This window comes from Anastrepha ludens, chromosome X (genome assembly GCF_028408465.1).
Source record: "Anastrepha ludens isolate Willacy chromosome X, idAnaLude1.1, whole genome shotgun sequence".
Lineage (NCBI taxonomy): Eukaryota > Metazoa > Arthropoda > Insecta > Diptera > Tephritidae > Anastrepha > Anastrepha ludens.
In genome coordinates, this window is record NC_071503.1 from 94295859 (window position 1) to 94317129 (window position 21271).

General features: G+C 49.3%; 1 protein-coding gene across 1 annotated transcript; it reads left to right on the top strand.

Moving 5' to 3' along the window:
* The first annotated feature begins 15676 nt into the window (after positions 1-15676).
* LOC128869148 (uncharacterized) lies at positions 15677-18124 on the top strand. The gene is made up of 2 exons (XM_054111639.1): positions 15677-16380; positions 17366-18124. Exons 1-2 carry the CDS (start codon positions 15993-15995, stop codon positions 17413-17415), a joined length of 438 nt encoding a protein of 145 aa, XP_053967614.1. The 5' UTR covers positions 15677-15992; the 3' UTR covers positions 17416-18124.
* The last annotated feature ends 3147 nt before the right edge of the window (positions 18125-21271 follow it).

Genomic DNA, 21271 nt, shown 5'->3' on the forward strand with positions numbered 1-21271 from the left:
AGTCCTTTACAACCTCGAAATTATAACTGTCAATAGTGACGTGGGTGCCGATACGCGAGTACGCCGACTGTTTGTTTGAAGACAGGAGGTACTTTGTTTTGTCCTCTTTCACCACCAGACCCATTCGCTTTGCCTCTTTATCCAGTTTGGAGAAGGCAGAACTAACAGCGCGATTGATAAGGCCGATGATGTCAATATCATCGGCATACGTCAACAATTGTACGCTCTTATAAAATATTGTGCCTGAGCGATTAAGTTCTGTGACTCGTACGATCCTTTCCAACATCAGGTTAAATAAGTCACACGACAACGAGTCGCCCTGTCTGAAACCTCGTTTGGTATCAAACGGCTCGGAGAGGTCCTTCCCAATTCTGGAGGCGCTGCTCGTTTTGAGATCATAGGGGTGCAAAGCAGGTCGCCTCCGCGTGGTGCACCCTGGATAGCGCCAAATGATCTGCGGCCTGAACGGCCTTTCCGACAACCTGAACGGTGACGACTCCCTGCTTTCGTCTTTGGATCTTCTCTTTTTTTTTACGATTTGGAATCTTTCTGACCCTTTGCTGGTGGTTGCGGCATTCTGCCACCTGAGTGTGTTAGGGTGAAACTTAACAGAAATAGCTGGTGGGATAATGCCGTAACCGCCCCCGCCCCGTTAAAACCCTGGCAGGCCTCGGAGTACGTTCCAAGCCCGTCGCCATTGGGTTGGCGGTGTAGGTGCGGTTGAGATGACTCCCGTCTTTGCGAGGCTCTGAACGCATGCCTTATGAGGGCATGCGTCAAACCTCGCATGGCCTCCTTGCCGCGGCATAGACAACCATGCGACCTCTAAGGGACGACTACACTTCGGCGGGCTTTGGATAGCGGCTTCGAGTGGGGTCCCACTTAATATAAAACATGAACACCAATTCAACAAACACAACAAAACAAACAACAAAAACCTCAAATAGTAACGGGAACTCGGAACCGAGTCCTAAAACCATCTCTCGTAGGACAGGAGGGGCGAAATCGGAACCGACTTCCAGCAAGAACGTGGGGGTCACAAGCGGGAATCCGCTTATGGTAGGTAGGAGGCCGCAGGCGGAACCGGCTGCGTCTCCTAATTTAGCAGCACTGGATGGGGTGGCCAGTACCCGCAAGGGGTCCTCCATCAGTTTTCCGGGGGCTTTGGGGTTGCCAGGAGGAGGATGTTTCCCTCGAAAAGAGACCCAGAACTGATGGCGGTCTGCCCAAATCATTTAGCGAAGTCGCTAAACAGGCAGGCCACATCACTCTTGGAGTCATAGACAGCGGTAGGGAGGACGACGCCATTTCCAGGGAGGAATGGAAGAGAGTAGCGTCCGCCATCTCCGCTGTCCCTGGACCCCCCTCCCCCCTGCTGTGAGAGTGCCGGATGGCCCTACGACACGTTTAAAAGAATTGTTTGCGCTGACGAACGGTCGGCTACTATGTACAGGGCGGCAGTGGCCTTGGTGGGAGAGGTATGGAAGGGAGCTAAGCTGAAAGCGGTGGATTAAAAGGATCTACCTATGCGACCGCGAGCACGTGTCTGGCTCCTTTCCGAACCCTCTACTTCAGAGGAAATCCTCCCGTACTGCAACCCGAAACTCCCCACGCACAACTGGAAGGTGGTTAAGGTGGAGAAGACTGAGAGATCATATCGGCAAGCGCTGATTCTGCTGAATGCAGAGTCTCTCGGTCCTCTCGCTGAAACAAAGGGGGTTATCAGCTATGGTTTCGAAAAGGTAGTCCTTAAGGTCTACCAAAGCGATGCCAGAGCGGATGCCTCTGCACATCCGGAGGTGCGGGAGGAAGAAGGGCCCACAGCTGAGGAAGCTCCTGTGGACATGGAGATAGACTCCGTCAAGTCGGAGGTTGACAGTGCTGGTGACGCTCCATTACGACCAGGGTCCGTCATAAGCATCGGGTCATTCTTCGACAAGGCGGAGGAGGAGAGGCTTCTGGCCTCGGAAAGTGAGGACAGCGTCCTTGGGATGCTGGAGAGGATTATCGAAGATGATTATTCTTCAGATAAATCTTCAGCATTCTAAGGTGGCGTCCGCCAATCTATTGCTCCACCTTGTTCAAGGTGGAGTTGATATAGTTCTGATTCAGGAACCGTGGCTGAGCAGCAGCGGCATTTCTGGACTCAGGAAGGAACTTAATGCATTTATTTTGCCTAATTTGAGCAATGAAGACATTGTGACTGTGAGCCTAGAGGGCCCTGCGGGAAAGCTATGGCTGATGTCGGCCTATATGGCGCATGAGGACGAGGTGGAGCCACCTCCGATGATGCTGAGGGAAGCCCTGGCTGAAGCGAGGCGCAGGAAAACCGGCGTTATTGTAGGGACGGATGCAAACTCCCACCATACCTGTTGGGGAAGTTCCAACATAAATGCAAGAGGTGAGTCACTTTTTGATTTTATTTTAAACGAAGATTTGTTTATTTTCAACAGGGGTAAGGACCCCACTTTCAATACCGCAACCAGGGAAGAGGTGCTGGATCTTACTCTGGCCTCCTCCTCACTGTTAAACCGAATTTCCGATTGGAGGGTGCTTAACACCCACTCCTTCTCGGATCACAGGTATATTAAATTTTCTCTCACTGAAACTCGTCCAAAAAGACCCTCCTACAGGGATCTGAGGAGAACGAACTGGAATATTTACGGCAGGAATCTGCTGAACCTTCTCCCCGAAGCACCCAGGGAAAATTTAGATCTCTCGGAGGGAGCGATCGATGATCTGGTGGAGATCTTCCCTTCAGCTTGTAATAAGGCTCTAGAAAGCTCCTGTCCACTTAGAACACTCCCTAAGAAGGAGAAACCACCTTGGTGGACAGCAGAGCTCTCTGAGCTTAGGGCCTCGTGCAGACGCCTCTTTAATAGGGCTAAAAGAATTAAGTCTCCCTCAGGATGGGAACTGTATAAAGTAGGACTTGGAATCTATAAGTCCGAAATTAGGAAGGCCAAGAGAGACTCTTGGAGGAACTTCTGTGGAAGCGTGGAGGGCTGTCATGAGTGTTCAAGATTCAGACGAATACTCACGAGGAGTTCGGCTCCCTTGGGATACCTGCGGGATGAATCGGGACGTTGGGCGATGAGCGGCGAGGAAGCACTAAAACTGCTTCTCGACGCTCATTTTCCAACGAATCCGGTATTTAGCGGCACTAGCTTGGGAAGTACACCAACCTGTCTTCAGAACCGGGGCTGGCTGTTGGATGAGTACCGCTTGGCTTGGGCCATTGGCTCCTTCGGGGCCTTCAAGTCGCCTGGTCCTGATGGCATCATACCTGCCCAACTGCAGAAATCTGCATCTGCAGATCTAAGGATTTTAGGCCAATCAGTCTCTCATCTTTTTTGCTGAAAACCCTTGAGAGGTTGATTGACCTACACATAAGGAGCGAAATTCCTCGGGGGCGTTTGTCTCATACCCAACATGCTTACTGTAAAGGCAGATTGAGGAATCCCTATATCAGAAAGAACTTGCAGTTGCGCCTTCCTCGACATTGAGGGGGCTTTTAATAACGCTCTCCCGGAGGCAATCACTAAAGCTCGGAGTAGGCTGGGGGTCGGAGCCGACCTCTCCAGGATTATCTACAGAATGCTCAGCGACAGAACGGTCGTGGCAGAGTTGGGCGGTGTCTATCTCCGCCGGCAGGTGAACAGAGGCACGCCGCAAGGCGGGGTTCTCTCACCATTTCTCTGGATCATTGTTATCAATAACTTGCTGAAGGAGCTGGTGAGGAGGGGCTGTAGGGTGATTGCCTACGCGGATGATGTGGCATTAATTGTAAGAGGAAAGTTTATAGATACCCTGTACGATTTAATGCAGGGATATCTGAACATAGTTGTTCAATGGGCAGCAGACTGCGGCTTATCGGTGAATCCTCTTAAGACGGGGCCCGTCCTTTGCAAGAGGAAATATAAAATACCCAGAGCTCAACTCCCCCCATATTCCACTAGGTGAGGAGTGGACCGGGGGCAACACTTGGGGACAGGGCCTCGCTAACCTGTTCACGGATGGCTCAAAGCTGGACGGTAGGGTTGGAGGAGGAGTATTCTGCAAAGAGCTCCCCATCAAACTCAAATTCAGGCTACCGGATCACTGCCGTGTGTTCCAAGCAGAGGTGGCCGCAATTAAAGAAGCAGCTGACTGGCGACTTACTTTCGTAATAACTGTTAAGAAGGTAAATATTTACTCCGATAGCCAAGCGGCTTTAGGGCCCTAGGCTCTATTATGGTGCATTCGAAGCTGGTCACGGAATGCCTGGTCTCCCTCTCGATTGCATCAGAATTCTTCGACATAAAGATAATTTTTGTACCTGGTCACAGTGGCATTGCAGGAAACTGCGAAGCCGACGAGCTGGCCAGACAAGGGACCTGTGAGGTAATGTGCCCGCAAAAGCAGAGGATCGGGATCCCCTTGACAACCTGCGCTCTACTCCTGGAAGGATGGGCTCTGCACCAACTCAGCGAGCGCTGGGCAAGTACACGTACGTGTAGGGTCGCGAAGTCCTTCTGGCCACGTTTGGATAGGAGGCATTCGAGGGATATCCTGGGGATGACAAAATGTCTTCTCTCAAATTTCGTGGGCATCCTTACGGGGCACTGTCCGCGAGGTATACATGCCGTGAGACTCGGAATTACTTCGAGACCTTTTTGCGTCAGCTGTATGGAGGATGAGGTGGAATCATCTCAGCACCTGTTCCTTAGCTGCCCAGCTTTCGCGGGACTAAGATTCAAGCATCTTGGTTCTCACTTGTTTTCTGCGCCTGCTGATATAGCAGGTGTTGATAACAAAAATGTGATGAACTTCATCAGCAGCATAAAGAGGTTAACCGCAGACTAGTCACCGTTCGTAGTCCACAAACACTCACCATTCTCCATCCCTTCCTTTTCTCCCCTTTTTTCCTTCACCCTCTTGCAATGGTATCACAAAGGATGGGCAACCATCACTACCTTACCTAACCTAGACATTCAGACATCGCGGCATACAGGTAACTCCTTTCCATAGAGTCGAATGCAGCTTTGAAATCGACGATAAAATGGTGTGTGTCGATTCTCCTTGTGTGGGTTTTTTCCAAGATTTGGCGTATTGTGAATATTTGGTCGATGGTAGACTTTCCACGTCTAAAGCCACACTGATAAGATCCAATTAGTTAGTTGACGGTGGGCTTCACCCTTTCACACAATACGCTCACTAGAACTTTATAGGCGTTATTTAGAAGACTAATCCCGCGATAATTCGCACAGATGTCCGGATCACCCTTCTTATGGATTGGGTAGAGCACACTTAAATTTCAATCTGCAGGCATGCTTTCATCCGACCATATTTTGCATAGAAGCTGATGCATGCACCTTACCAGCTCCTCACCGCCATGGTTGAATAGCTCAGCTGGAAGTCCGTCGGCGCCCGCGGCTTTATTGTTCGTTAGCTGCGTTATCGCTTTTCTTACCTCGTCATGGTTCGGTAGCCGAACGAAAATTTCACATTCTCTGTGACATGCACAGCTATCACTATTTAACAGGTTCGAGAAGTGTTCCCTTCATAATTAAGGATTGCTCTGGATGTCAGTAACCAGATCGCCGTCTTTGTTTTTTTTTTCAGGAAAATGCCCCGGTCTTAAAACCTTTTGTAAGCCGCCGAACTTTCTGGTAGAAATTTCGGGGGTTGTTCCTATTGGCCAGCATCTCAAGCTTCTCGCACTCACGCATTTCGGCCTTTCGTTTCTTCTGCTCGATAATATGTCTCTCTTCCTCTTGGTAGGGATCCCACATTGCCACGTTGCGCCCGATCGCAACGTGGCTCTATAGGCAGCAGTTTTTCTTTTTGCAACTGCATGACATTCCTCGCCGTACCAAGTGTTTTTTCGGCCTCGCTAGAGAACCACAAATGTTGCTCCATTGCTCGTGCATGCGGATTTGCTAGGCGGTACGCTCTGAGAGCACGAGTGAGAGTCGAGTGTCGAATCTTCTGGCTGTCTGTTGGGATTGCAGCTCTTCGGTGTTGAACAAGCTTTGCACAGGTAGATGTACGTTGTTTGCTGCGCAGAGGCGTGTGTTCAGCTTGGCTGCAACAAGGTAATGATCCGAGTCGATGTTGGGTCCTCGGATCGTACGTACATCTAATACACTTGAAGCGTGCCTTCCATATATCACAACATGATCGATCTGGTTTCACGTTTTTCGATCAGGAGACAACCAGGCTATCTTTTTATGGTAGAATTTGGTGCTACAGATTACCATGTTTCGGGCCCCGACGTAGTTGATCAGCCTCTGTGAGTTCCCGGATGTTTCGTTGCGCATGCTGAATTTTCCGACAGTGGCACCAAAAATTCCCTCCTTGCCCACCCTGGCGTTGAAGTCGCCAAGCACGATTTTTATGTCGTGGTGGGGGCAGCGCTCATAGGAACGTTCCAAGCGCTCATAGAAGGAATCTTTGGTCGCATCGTCCTTCTCTTCTGTCGGGGCGTGGGCGCAAATGAGCGCGATAGCCTTTTATGCGGATTATTGCGAGACGCTCGTCCACCGGAGTGAAAGACAGTACTTGGCGACGAAGTCTCTCCCGCGCAACAAATCCAACATCGAGTTTGCGCTTCTTTACGTGGCAGCTGCAGTAGACGTCACAAAGTTGTTGTTGTTGTTGTAGCAGTATCTTCGCCCTGTCAGTGTCGTGTAAATTACCGGTCGTCTTCGTCTAGCTCATCTAACGGTAGGCCCAGGAAACTGGCAGTTTCGACGGGTTGGGTCCAGAGGGAGAGAGGTGTTAGATGAGTGGGTTTGATGGGGCATGTGAAGAGGTGGTTAGTGTCGTGCGGGGTACCTTCACATGCAGGACATATGTTTAGTATGTCGGGGTCGATTCTGGATAGGTAGGAGTTTAACCTGCTACAATATCCAGAACGTAATTGAGCCAAGATTACGCGGGACTCTCGAGGAAGCTGGAGCTCTTCGTCTGCGATAGGTGGTGGTTGGACTCCGATAACGGCATTCGGGGGTCGGGAGTTTAGGAAGGTGGTAAGTGTCTCCCGATGAATGTCGTTAATAGCCTGTCTGTATACTGTCTGATCCTGGAGAGGTCTGTCAGTTTTGTCCTGGATCTCGTCCACGTAGTTGAGGAAGTGTCTCCTGATGTGCCTGGGAGGTGGCTCAGGCTCGAGCAGGTGTCTGCATGGGTGAGGCCTACGGTGACACCCAAGCAGAAACTGCTTGCCGAGCATTTTATTATGCTCCTTAACCGGGAGCATGTGCGCCTCGTCATGTAAATGGTGGATAGGGGACATCAGGAGACATCCTGTCGCGGTCCTGATGGCAGTATTCTGGCAGGTCTGAAGCTTCGTCCATTGCGTATCACTGGTTCCAGGCGACCAGACAGGCGCGGCATAGTTCAGAACCGGTCGGCCTATTGCTTTGAAAGTCGACATCAACATTTCTTTGTCTTTGCCTCAAGTGCTGCCGGCAAGCGACTTGATGACCTTGTTGCGATTCTGTACTCTCGTTGCAATAGCGGTTGTGTGCGCCGAGAAGGAGAGCAAGCTGTCAAAGGTGACTCCCAAAATTCTGGTGTTGTTTATCGTCGGAATTGGGGTATCGTCGACGTGTACCTGAAGTGGCAGCTTGACCTCCTTTGTCCAGGTGGTAAAAAGGGTCGCCGTGGATTTAGTGGGAGAAAGTTGTAGGTTTCTCGCAGTGAAGAAGCGAGAAAGGCGGGCGAGGTAGTTGTTTACTTTTGAGCATAGGCCATCAATGTCATTGCCCGACGCCATTATCGTGCAGTCGTCGGCATATGAGACCAGTGAGACTCCCTCTGGTGGCTGGGGGAGTTTCGAAATATAGAAATTAAAAAGCAAGGGTGAAAGGACACCACCTTGCGGTACTCCTTGCTTTATTTTTCTCTGTTTTGAGGTTTGGTCTCGAAATACTACCGATGAGTGACGACCACTCAGGTAGTTCGCGGTCCACCTCTTCAGCCCTGGCGGGAGTGTCGACTGTAAAATGTCATCTAGTAGCGTGGCGTGGCTGACTGTGTCGAAAGCCTTTTGTAGGTCCAACGCTACTAGGACAGTCCTCTCGCAGGGGCGGTTTTGGTTAAGGCCGCGGTTTACCTGGGTGTTTATGACGGTGAGTGCCGTGGTGGTACTGTGCACTCTACGGAAACCATGCTGGTGTGGGGCTGGAGTCAGGTGTTGAGTGAGGAGTGGGAGTAGAAGGGCCTCAAGTGTCTTCACTACTGGGGAAAGGAGAGTTATCGGACGATAAGACTCCCCTTGGTTGGCGGGTTTCCCAGGCTTCAGTAGTGGGACCAACCTCCCTAATTTCCACTTATCAGGAATGATGAGAGTGGCCATAGACAGGTTGAAGACCTTTGTGAGATATTCTACTCCCAATGGACCCAGCTTTTTCAGCATCAGCATGTTTAGTCCGTCGGGGCCAATGGCTTTTGATGGTTTCATGTGTTTGATGGCCCCCTGAACCTCGTCGCTGGTGAAAGTAAGCGGTGCACTGTTGTAGGGCAGTTTGTGCAGCCGTCTGGTGGCACAACGTTTGGATCTGTCGACCGGAGGATGCAATATAAATTGCCGGCTAAAGTAGCTCGCGCATCTCTTCGGGTCCGACGAAGTACGACCGTTGAAGGTGATATCCACCTTGTCGTTGTGCTTCGTCGGGTTCGACAGGGACCTTACGGTGGACCAGAGCTTGCTCACACCAGAGGGGAAGTTACAGGACTTCAGATGCTCTACCCATTTGGTCCGCTTATGTTGGGTGACCAGTTGCCGGATCTCCAAATTGAGATCCTTTATACGAGGATCCCCGGGATCGGCCTGGCGTAGACGGTCACGCTCGTTTGCCATAACGGCTGCTTCGGCTGGGAAATTGGGACGTAATTCCCAGATCCGTCCAGCAGGTATGAAGCGAGCCGCGGCGGCTGTAATCGCCTTGCGGAATGCGCGTTCGCCTGCGCGCACATCTGTGGGAGTGGGTAGGGCTGCGAAGATGTTCTCAGTAAATTCCGCGAATCTGGTCCAATCAGCTTTGTTAAAGTTGATATATGACCGGTGATCCGCGGAAACAAAATCGGCGGGTCTCTCGATCGAGATGATAATGGGCAAGTGGTCTGATGCAAGCGATAGCATAGGTCGCCAGGTTATGCTATTTATCAGTCCAGCGCTAGCAATTGTTATGTCAGGCGAGCTGCTACAATTGCCCACTACCCTAGTGGGGGCGTCGTCGTTTACAGTGCTGAACGTCGAATCGTCTATCTGCTCTGCCAACAGCTGTCCCCTACGATCAGTTGGCAGGCTTGAATGTCAAAGATCGTGATGCGCGTTAAAGTCACCTACTACCAATCGGTTTTCTCCCCTGATGAGCGCACCAATATCGGGGAGATATCCTGCCGGGCAGCAGGTGACAGGGGGTATGTAAATGTTGTAAATTTCAAGCTCGGCATCGCCTGACCGGACAGCTATACCTTGACGTTCTAAGGTGCTGTCCCTGCGGTCGATGCCTTCATCAATAAGACGATACTGCACTGAATGGTGTACTATGAACGCTAGGCCACCACCGTTGTCTCGCTCGCGGTCCTTTCGGTGCACGTTATAGCCGTCCCTGGTAATCAGGGGGGAGCTAGCGTGCAGTTTTGTCTCTTGGACCGCAGCTATCTTAATTCCGAACCGACTCATGAAGTCGACTATCTCGTCAATCTTACTCGTTAGTCCGTTGCAGTTCAGTTGCAAAAGCTTGAAGCTTCGCGGGAGGGTCGTCGTAATTCGGGGGGTGAGGGATGCGTGATGTTGTCTGCGTTGGTCCTGCTGCGCGTTCCGCAAAATGGGGAGTGGCCTGATGTTGTCGGGTGGCCGCGCCACGGAGGGCGGTTGCGGGTGCAGAGCTCTGCAGCAGGGGGCAACGTAGTCGCGTGTCCACTCACGGGTGGTGTGCAGGCCGGAGCACCTCCGAAAGTGACACCAGCCACTGCAAGAACTGCATTGGACAGTTGTCAGGTTCCGAGGTACTACGGTCTGGCACACGGAGCAGACTGTGCGGGGGACCAAGAGCTGCTGGTTTGTCCCCGCACTGGGGTAGGAGCAGGAGGGTTGTGGGTTGGAGAGGGAGTCGTGTTGCTCTTGGGGGCTCCTGGCCGTTGAGGTGTTGTTAGTGGCGGCAGTGTGATGTGCCGGCACTGAGGGCAGTGTAGCCGTAGAGGCGGTGGCCGCCTGTGGGCGGGAGCAACACGTGGCCACATACCTTGTGGACCACTCCCTGTGAGTCTTAAGGCCTGAACAGGTCTTAAGATGGCACCACCCGTTGCACTGGTTACACCTAACCGAGGTGGAGTTCGGGTGGAGCCGTTTGTGGCAAATGCAGCAGTAAAATACTTCAGGTCCGGGGTTGGGTTCGACGCCAGCCCGGAAGAGAAGTATTTGGAGCAAACTGGCTGCAATGAGTTGCTCCTGTGACGACAGGTTTGGGGTAAAATACGGTGCACTAGACAGGGCTAGTGTACTGGGGCGGCAGCCCTTGGTCGGGAATAAAAACCCGAGTCATTCCGGTAACGTAGAACCGGCTGCCATGGGAATGGACGTCACAAAGTCCTATGTTTTTCTTTCCTTGTCCCGTCCATCGCATCTCTTGAATGGCAGTGAGGTCAGCCTTTACTCTCAGAGGCACCTTCCTCATTAACGGACCGGTCGTTCGAGGTGCACGCCCTCAAATCGGGGTTGAATTCGTTTGCCGGGGTAGGCATTAGTGTAGGAAGTTCTCATCCGAGGCTTTTTTAATCTTTTCATTGGGTGGGATTTTTAAGTGACGGGTCCCAAACCCAGAGCACAACCAGCTATCCTGGAATGCCTCGCCGTCTCACGTTAGCTCGATCGCGAACGGGTGTTCGGAAGCTACCCAGAGGATACTTGGGCTAATCCCGGAAATTGTGAGCTGCTTTAACCATATGTAGAAGAATCGTCCTGGCCACTCCCAAGTGAATGGCGATCTGTCACTTTCCATCCTCCACCCTCAATCTTTTACTGCCTTCATTTTATTTTCATCTGTCTTGATGCCTTTTGTTGTCACCTTATACGTGACTTCTGTTTTAAACAAGGCACACTTCTTTGGAATCAATCGTAATCCCACGCAGGCGATGCGCAGAAGGACTTTTTATTTTACTCATGATAATTTTCATAATTTTTAGTCATGATAATGAGTCCATCCAGATAGACCAAACACGTTTTCCAGTACAGTTCACTCAGAACGTGCTCAAAGGTAGCTCGTGCGTGACATAATCCGAAAGGCATCATAGAAAACTGCCACAATCCATTTCCTATGATGAAGTCTGTCTTCTCACGATCACAATCTTCAATTTCCACCAGCCACTAACCACTTCTTCGATCAAGAGTGGGAAATTATTTCGCGCCGGATAAAGTGTTGAGAGTGTCATATATTTCTGGTGATGGGAAGCCGTCCTTTTTCGTGACTTCATTCAGAATTTGCTTTGCATCTCTGTATATATTCGATGTTTCACGCTGGCAGTTCTTCCAGACTTTCCACAGTCGCCGTTGAATAGGTAGTCGTGTTTTTCTAGCAATCTGTTATCTTTCGTTCTCCCTACCCTTCTTACTTCCTGGAATCAAATCCGTATGAAATCGGAGGTGTTTCTTCCTGCTTCCTGGAATATGGAATACTTTCCTTTCCTGTTGTGGTCCATCGCAGTTTACTAATGCTTCTGCAGCCCGGAATTTCCCCATAACAGATCCTTTACCCGAAATAACTGTTAAATTGAAATTATTTAGGACCCTTACTGCAACTCTCGTGTCTTTTCCCGTCTTCACTAGAGCTCTTCCCACGATTATGTTCGCCGTCTCCTCAGCAGATTTTACGATCTACACTTCGCCTGTCCCACAGCCCCCTTCCACATTATCCCATATGACTGCTTCAGATTTTGGCAGAATCCGTTGACGGTGACTTAAGGACTTGACTGTACACTGGGCTCATAGCGGGCGCTCAGGAGTATCTGTATATTCTGACCCGACAGAGCCCTTTTACCTAAAGTCAATGTAAATCCATGCAGCACCATGAAATCTACGCCGATTATTATTTCATCCGTGATTTCAGCAATTAAAAATGTGTGAACTACTGACAAAGCTCTAATAACAACTTCGCAAACTACCTTTCCGGAAATCGTTACAGTTATTGTTAATGCCGCTCTCTACTTCAGACAGTGTTCTACTACTCGGATAATTGGTACCCCGGACGATACTAACCACCTTTTCACATGCCCGTCAAACTCACTCATCTAGCATTCGTCTCCCTCTGGAAGACGACGAAGACGACCGGTAATCTATTTGCACGGACAGGGTTTAGTATACTGCTATAACAATAACAACAGATAGCCAAAAATACCTGAAGCCTTACCGATTAGACTCTTAGCCTAAATACTGTTTGTTTTTGCACCAACCGGTAATTCAAACAGGGATGGAATATTTTCCAAAAAATGAGTCTTATTTCCATAATGACCCTTTAGCCATCCAAAACATTTAAATCGTTTTCGCTTGCTGCTGCCAATTCCGCAAGTGGTTGAATTTTTTAATGCTGGTCAAGTCTCGCGATATTCTGAATACTTGTCTTTAAAGCAGGGGAGCTTAAGCTTAGGTAGATTTGAACTTGGCTGCATAACACATGTTGTACTCCAAAGGAAGCGTTATAATCTTCCGCAACCTACTCTTTTACGTTTGCACGATGTTATTTAACCGATTTGCAAGTTTAATGTGTACTTACTTTGAAAAGCAATCAAAAGAGCACAAATTGAAAGCGAAAATGCGGGAACAATAACTAGATGCGGTAGCGTAGCGGTGGAGGCACAAAAATCATCGGGTTGTTACTGCATTAGTCGTCTTTCGAACAATGCTTACACTCCATAGAAACAGGTTGCGAGATAGTGCATCAGCATTTCCATGTTGTTCCCATTTTCGATGCCTGTTCCTGAAGTCAGACTTTTGCAGCCTTTCTATCCAACGTGCAATTTGTTCCTCCGGATACCTTAGCTAGAGTAAACATCTTACTGCATGGTCTGTTCTTAACTGCAATCATTCACCGTACAAGCATATGTGGAAATGTTTAACGCACTCAAACTACAGCTAACAGTTTTCGTCTGGTCACGCAGTAATTCATCTCCGAGGACTCTGCTATAGCAAGCGTTCACTTTTTCTGGAACATTTATGGTCTGTAACAGTACTCCCCCTATTCTGTATGCGCTAGCATTTGTATCCACAATGGACTTTCCTGTCGCGACAGAATACGCTAGCATAGGTGCAGTACAAAGAAGCTATTTCAGCTGCTGGATCCCTTCCTCTTGTTCCTTGTGCCACACTATCTCTTCTTAGTGAGATTGTGGAGACACCGGGTAATATTTGAGAATCCTGGAACAAAACGATGGCAATAACTGCACAATCCGTGGAAATTTCGTGCTCATTTCTTGGCCATGCTCAATCTCTTACTTCTTCTTCTTCTTAATTGGCGCGAAAACCGCTTATGCGATTTTGGCCGAGTTTAACAAAGCGCCAGCCGTTTCGTTCTCGTGCTATCCGGCGTCAGTTGGACACACCAAGTGAAGCCAAGTCCTTCTCCACCTGATCTTTCCAACGCAGAGGAGGCCTTCCTCTTCCTCTGCTACCACCAGCTGGTATCGCATTGAATACTTTCAGAGCCGCAGCGTTTGTATCCATTCGGACGACACGACCCAGCCAACCTAGCCGTTGCATCTTTATTCACAGCGCTATGTCTATGTCTTTGTTAAGCTCATACAGCTCATCGTTCCATCGCCTGCGATATTCGCCGTTGCCAACGGGCATGATGAGAGCCTTGTAAAGTGTTGGTTTTGTTCGTGCAGAGAAGATTTTACTACTCACTTGCCTACTTAGTCCAAAGTAGCGCCTGTTGGATTTCTAGGTTGACATTGTTACAGGTGTTAATGCTAGTTCCTAAATATACGAAGTCCTTTACAACCTCGAAATTATAACTGTCAATAGTAACGTGGGTGCCGATACGCGAGTACGCCGACTGTTTGTTTGAAGACAGGAGGTACTTTGTTTTGTCCTCTTTCACCACCAGACCCATTCGCTTTGCCTATTTATCCAGTTTGGAGAAGGCAGAACTAACAGCGCGGTTGATAAGGCCGATGATGTCAATATCATCGGCATACGTCAACAATTGTACGCTCTTATAAAATATTGTGCCTAAGCGATTAAGTTCTGTGACTCGTACGATCCTTTCCAACATCAGGTTAAATAAGTCACTCGACAACGAGTCGCCCTGTCTGAAACCTCGTTTGGTATCAAACGGCTCGGAGAGGTCCTTCCCAATTCTGGAGGCGCTGCTCGTATTGAGATCATAGGGGTGCAAAGCAGGTCGCCTCCGCGTGGTGCACCCTGGATAGCGCCAAATGATCTGCGGCCTGAACGGCCTTTCCGACAACCTGAACGGTGACGACTCCCTGCTTTCGTCTTTGGATCTTCTCTTTTTTTTACGATTTGGAATCTTTCTGACCCTTTGCTGGTGGTTGCGGCATTCTGCCACCTGAGTGTGTTAGGGTGAAACTTAACAGAAATAGCTGGTGGGCTAATGCCGTAACCGCCCCCGCCCCGTTAAAACCCTGGCAGGCCTCGGAGTACGTTCCAAGCCCGTCGACATTGGGTTGGCGGTGTAGGTGCGGTTGGGATGACTCCCGTCTTTGCGACCGGTCTGGCTCTGAACGCATGCCTTATGAGGGCATGCGTCAAACCTCGCATGGCCTCCCTGCCGTGGCATAGACAACCATGCGACCTCTAAGGGACGACTACACTTCGACGGGCTTTGGATAGCGGCTTCGAGTGGGGTCCCACTTAATATAAAACATGAACACCAATTCAACAAACACAACAAAACAAACAACAAAAACCTCAAATAGTAACGGGAACTCGGAACCGAGTCCTAAAACCATCTCTCGTAGGACAGGAGGGGCGAAATCGGAACCGACTTCCAGCAAGAACGTGGGGGTCACAAGCGGGAGTCCGCTTATGGTAGGTAGGAGGCCGCAGGCGGAACCGGCTGCGTCTCCTAATTTAGCAGCACTGGATGGGGTGGCCAGTACCCGCAAGGGGTCCTCCATCAGTTTTCCGGGGGCTTTGGGGTTGCCAGGAGGAGGATGTTTCCCTCGAAAAGAGACCCAGAACTGATGGCGGTCTGCCCAAATCATTTAGCGAAGTCGCTAAACAGGCAGGCCACATCACTCTTGGAGTCATGGACAGCGGTAGGGAGGACGACGCCATTTCCAGGGAGGAATGGAAGAGAGTAGCGTCCGCCATCTCCGCTGTCTTCATGAGGGTAGTAAGGGAAAACCCTGGACCCCCCTCCCCCCTGCTGTGAGAGTGCCGGATGGCCCTACGGCACGTTTAAAAGAATTGTTTGCGCTGACGAACGGTCGGCTACTATGTACAGGGCGGCAGTGGCCTTGGTGGGAGAGGTATGGAAGGGAGCTAAGCTGAAAGCGGTGGATTAAAAGGATCTACCTATGCGACCGCGAGCACGTGTCTGGCTCCTTTCCGAACCCTCTACTTCAGAGGAAATCCTCCCGTATTGCAACCCGAAACTCCCCACGCACAACTGGAAGATCATATCGGCAAGCGCTGATTCTGCTGAATGCAGAGTCTCTCGGCCCTCTCGCTGAAACGAAGGGGGTTATCAGCTATGGTTTCGAAAAGGTAGTCCTTAAGGTCTACCAAAGCGATGCCAGAGCGGATGCCTCTGCACATCCGGAGGTGCGGGAGGAAGAAGGGCCCACAGCTGAGGAAGCTCCTGTGGACATGGAGATAGACTCCGTCAAGTCGGAGGTTGACAGTGCTGGTGACGCTCCATCACGACCAGGGTCCGTCATAAGCATCGGGTCATTCTTCGACAAGGCGGAGGAGGAGAGGCTTCTGGCCTCGGAAAGTGAGGACAGCGTCCTTGGGATGCTGGAGAGGATTATCGAAGATGATTATTCTTCAGATAAATCTTCAGCATTCTAAGGTGGCGTCCGCCAATCTATTGCTCCACCTTGAACAAGGTGGAGTTGATATAGTTCTGATTCAGGAACCGTGGCTGAGCAGCAGCGGCATTTCTGGACTCAGGAAGGAACTTAATGCATTTATTTTGCCTAATTTTAGCAATGAAGACATTGTGACTGTGAGCCTAGAGGGCCCTGCGGGAAAGCTATGGCTGATGTCGGCCTATATGGCGCATGAGGACGAGGTGGAGCCACCTCCGATGATGCTGAGGGAAGCCCTGGCTGAAGCGAGGCGCAGGAAAACCGGCGTTATTGTAGGGACGGATGCAAACTCCCACCGTACCTGTTGGGGAAGTTCCAACATAAATGCAAGAGGTGAGACACTTTTCGATTTTATTTTAAACGAAGATTTGTTTATTTGCAACAGGGGTAAAGACCCAACTTTCAATACCGCAACCAGGGAAGAGGTGCTGGATCTTACTCTGGCCTCCTCCTCAATGTTAAACCGAATTTCCGATTGGAGGGTGCTTAACACCCACTCCTTCTCGGATCACAGGTATATTCAATTTTCTCTCACTGAAACTCGTCCAAAAAGACCCTCCTACAGGGATCTGAGGAGAACGAACTGGAATATTTACGGCAGGAATCTGCTGAACCTTCTCCCCGAAGCACCCAGGGAAAATTTAGATCTCTCGGAGGGAGCGATCGATGATCTGGTGGAGATCTTCCCTTCAGCTTGTAATAAGGCTCTAGAAAGCTCCTGTCCACTTAGAACACTCCCTAAGAAGGACAAACCACCTTGGTGGACAGCAGAGCTCTCTGAGCTTAGGGCCTCGTGCAGACGCCCCTTTAATAGGGCTAAAAGAATTAAGGGGGTAGTATGGTATTTTTTTTTTTTTTTTAAATTATTCTATAACATCTTAAGATTATTGTGTGAAAGTTTGAAGTGCATTAGAGTAAAATTGACAAAGACACAAAGGATTAAGTATCTACCTCTCCAACCGGATTTCACGCTGTAAAAATCTTCACAAATCTTTAAAAGCGTTTTTCTCACACTTGCCTTTTTTACGGTCGGTGTCCACTGTAGATTCATATCTACTGCACCGATTCTTTTCAAATTTGGTTTTTTTGTTTCTTTACTTTATTCACGAGGTAATGACGTCGAGTTTTTTTTTTTTTTTAAGTTTTGTCATATTTTAAAACAACAAAGTTTTCAAGTTTTTTTTATGAAAAATCGGTGTTTTGACTTCAAAGCGCTTTCAAAAAAAAAAAAAAAAAAAAAAAAAAAAAAAAAAAATTCGACGTTGTTACCTGCGAAACTTTATTAGCTGATGAAATCAATTTGGTTTTTTGATTTTAGTTGATCCAGTAATGAGTTCTGAGGGACACCGCAATAAAACTTTTTTATGAGACGTCCGCGAAGATTCGCTGCCACCAACTCATTTCTTAATAAAAATCAATGAAAATTTCACACAATATTCTTTAAATATGACTTTATAATGAAGTAATTTTAAAATTTTGAATAAATCAACTGTGTCGACAAAAAAAATGTCGAAAAATATGCTTGTTTTACACCGAATTAACCATACTACCCCCTTAAGTCTCCCTCAGGATGGGAACTGTATAAAGTAGGACTTGGAATCTATAAGTCCGAAATTAGGAAGGCCAAGAGAGACTCTTGGAGGAACTTCTGTGGAAGCGTGGAGGGCTGTCATGAGTGTTCAAGATTCAGACGAATACTCACGAGGAGTTCGGCTCCCTTGGGATACCTGCGGGATGAATCAGGATGTTGGGCGATGAGCGGCGAGGAAGCACTAAAACTGCTTCTCGACGCTCATTTTCCAACGAATCCGGTATTTAGCGGCACTAGCTTGGGAAGTACACCAACCTGTCTTCAGAACCGGGGCTGGCTGTTGGATGAGTACCGCTTGGCTTGGGCCATTGGCTCCTTCGGGGCCTTCAAGTCGCCTGGTCCTGATGGCATCATACCTGCCCAACTGCAGAAATCTGCATCTGCAGATCTAAGGATTTTAGGCCAATCAGTCTCTCATCTTTTTTGCTGAAAACCCTTGAGAGGTTGATTGACCTACACATAAGGAGCGAAATTCCTCGGGGGCGTTTGTCTCATACCCAACATGCTTACTGTAAAGGCAGATTGAGGAATCCCTATATCAGAAAGAACTTGCAGTTGCGCCTTCCTCGACATTGAGGGGGCTTTTAATAACGCTCTCCCGGAGGCAATCACTAAAGCTCGGAGTAGGCTGGGGGTCGGAGCCGACCTCTCCAGGATTATCTACAGAATGCTCAGCGACAGAACGGTCGTGGCAGAGTTGGGCGGCGTCTATCTCCGCCGGCAGGTGAACAGAGGCACGCCGCAAGGCGGGGTTCTCTCACCATTTCTCTGGATCATTGTTATCAATAACTTGCTGAAGGAGCTGGTGAGGAGGGGCTGTAGGGTGATTGCCTACGCGGATGATGTGGCAATAATTGTTAGAGGAAAGTTTATAGATACCCTGTACGATTTAATGCAGGGATATCTGAACATAGTTGTTCAATGGGCAGCAGACTGCGGCTTATCGGTGAATCCTCTTAAGACGGGGCCCGTCCTTTGCACGAGGAAATATAAAATACCCAGAGTTCAACTCCCCCCATATTCCACTAGGTGAGGAGTGGACCGGGGGCAACACTTGGGGACAGGGCCTCGCTAACCTGTTCACGGATGGCTCAAAGCTGGACGGTAGGGTTGGAGGAGGAGTATTCTGCAAAGAGCTCCCCGTCAAACTCAAATTCAGGCTACCGGATCACTGCCGTGTGTTCCAAGCAGAGGTGGCCGCAATTAAAGAAGCAGCTGACTGGCTACTTACTTGCGTAATAACTGTTAAGAAGGTAAATATTTACTCCGATAGCCAAGCGGCTTTAGGGCCCTAGGCTCTATTATGGTGCATTCGAAGCTGGTCACGGAATGCCTGGTCTCCCTCTCGATTGCATCAGAATTCTTCGACATAAAGATAATTTTTGTACCTGGTCACAGTGGCATTGCAGGAAACTGCGAAGCCGACGAGCTGGCCAGACAAGGGACCTGTGAGGTAATGTGCCCGCAAAAGCAGAGGATCGGGATCCCCTTGACAACCTGCGCTCTACTCCTGGAAGGATGGGCTCTGCACCAACTCAGCGAGCGCTGGGCAAGTACACGTACGTGTAGGGTCGCGAAGTCCTTCTGGCCACGTTTGGATAGGAGGCATTCGAGGGATATCCTGGGGATGACAAAATGTCTTCTCTCAAATTTCGTGGGCATCCTTACGGGGCACTGTCCGCGAGGTATACATGCCGTGAGACTCGGAATTACTTCGAGACCTTTTTGCGTCAGCTGTATGGAGGATGAGGTGGAATCATCTCAGCACCTGTTCCTTAGCTGCCCAGCTTTCGCGGGACTAAGATTCAAGCATCTTGGTTCTCACTTGTTTTCTGCGCCTGCTGATATAGCAGGTGTTGATAACAAAAATGTGATGAACTTCATCAGCAGCATAAAGAGGTTAACCGCAGACTAGTCACCGTTCGTAGTCCACAAACACTCACCATTCTCCATCCCTTCCTTTTCTCCCCTTTTTTCCTTCACCCTCTTGCAATGGTATCACAAAGGATGGGCAACCATCACTACCTTACCTAACCTAGACATTCAGACATCGCGGCATACAGGTAACTCCTTTCCATAGAGTCGAATGCAGCTTTGAAATCGACGATAAAATGGTGTGTGTCGATTCTCCTTGTGTGGGTTTTTTCCAAGATTTGGCGTATTGTGAATATTTGGTCGATGGTAGACTTTCCACGTTTAAAGCCACACTGATAAGATCCAATTAGTTAGTTGACGGTGGGCTTAACCCTTTCACACAATACGCTCACTAGAACTTTATAGGCGTTATTTGGAAGACTAATCCCGCGATAATTGGCACAAATTGCAGGATCGCCCTTCTTATGGATTGGGTAGAGCACACTTAAATTCCAATCAGCAGGCATGCTTTCATCCGACCATATTTTGCATAGAAGCTGATGCATGCACCTTACCAGCTCCTCACCGCCATGGTTGAATAGCTCAGCCGGAAGTCCGTCGGCGCCCGCTGCTTTATTGTTCCTTAGCTGCGTTATCGATTTTCTTACCTCGTCATGGTTCGGTAGCCGAACGAAAATTTCACATTCTCTGTGACATGCACAGCTATCACTATTTAACAGGTTCGAGAAGTGTTCCCTTCATAATTAAGGATTGCTCTGGATGTCAGTAACCAGATCGCCGTCTTTGTTTTTTTTCAGGAAAATGCCCCGGTCTTAAAACCTTTTGTAAGCCACCGAACTTTCTGGTAGAAATTTCGGGGGTTGTTCCTATTGGCCAGCATCTCAAGCTTCTCGCACTCACGCATTTCGGCCTTTCGTTTCTTCTGCTCGATAATATGTCTCTCTTCCTCTTGGTAGGGATCCCACATTGCCACGTTGCGCCCGATCGCAACGTGGCTCTATAGGCAGCAGTTTTTCTTTTTGCAACTGCCTGACATTTCTCGCCGTACCAAGTGTTTTTTTGGCCTCGCTAGAGAACCACAAATGTTGCTCCATTGCTCGTGCATGCCGATTTGCTAGGCGGTACGCTCTGAGAGCACGAGTGAGAGTCGAGTGTCGAATCTTCTGGCTGTCTGTTGTGATTGCAGCTTTTCGGTGTTGAACAAGCTTTGCACAGGTAGATGTACGTTGTTTGCTGCGCAGAGGCGTGTGTTCAGCTTGGCTGCAACAAGGTAATGATCCGAGTCGATGTTGGGTCCTCGGATCGTACGTACATCTAATACACTTGAAGCGTGCCTTCCATATATCACAACATGATCGATCTGGTTTCACGTTTTTCGATCAGGAGACAACCAGGTAGCCTGGTGTATCTTTTTATGGTAGAATTTGGTGCTACAGACTACCATGTTTCGGGCCCCGGCGAAGTTGATCAGCCTCTGTGAGTTCCCGGATGTTTCGTTGCGCATGCTGAATTTTCCGACAGTGGCACCAAAAATTCCCTCCTTGCCCACCCTGGCGTTGAAGTCGCCAAGCACGATTTTTATGTCGTGGTGGGGGCAGCGCTCATAGGAACGTTCCAGGCGCTCATAGAAGGAATCTTTGGTCGCATCGTCCTTCTCTTCCGTCGGGGCGTGGGCGCAAATGAGCGCGATAGCCTTTTATGCGGATTATTGCGAGACGCTCGTCCACCGGAGTAAAAGACAGTACTTGGCGACGAAGT

What these genes read in the sequence shown, in the direction of transcription:
- LOC128869148 (XM_054111639.1), top strand. Translation starts at nt 15,993, where the DNA reads ATGATTATTCTTCAGATAAATCTTCAGCATTCTAAGGTGGCGTCCGCC. An exon ending in TTCCAACATAAATGCAAGAG is followed by an intron (nt 16,381 to 17,365) that starts GTGAGACACTTT and finishes TTTTGATTTTAG; the next exon opens with TTGATCCAGTAATGAGTTCT.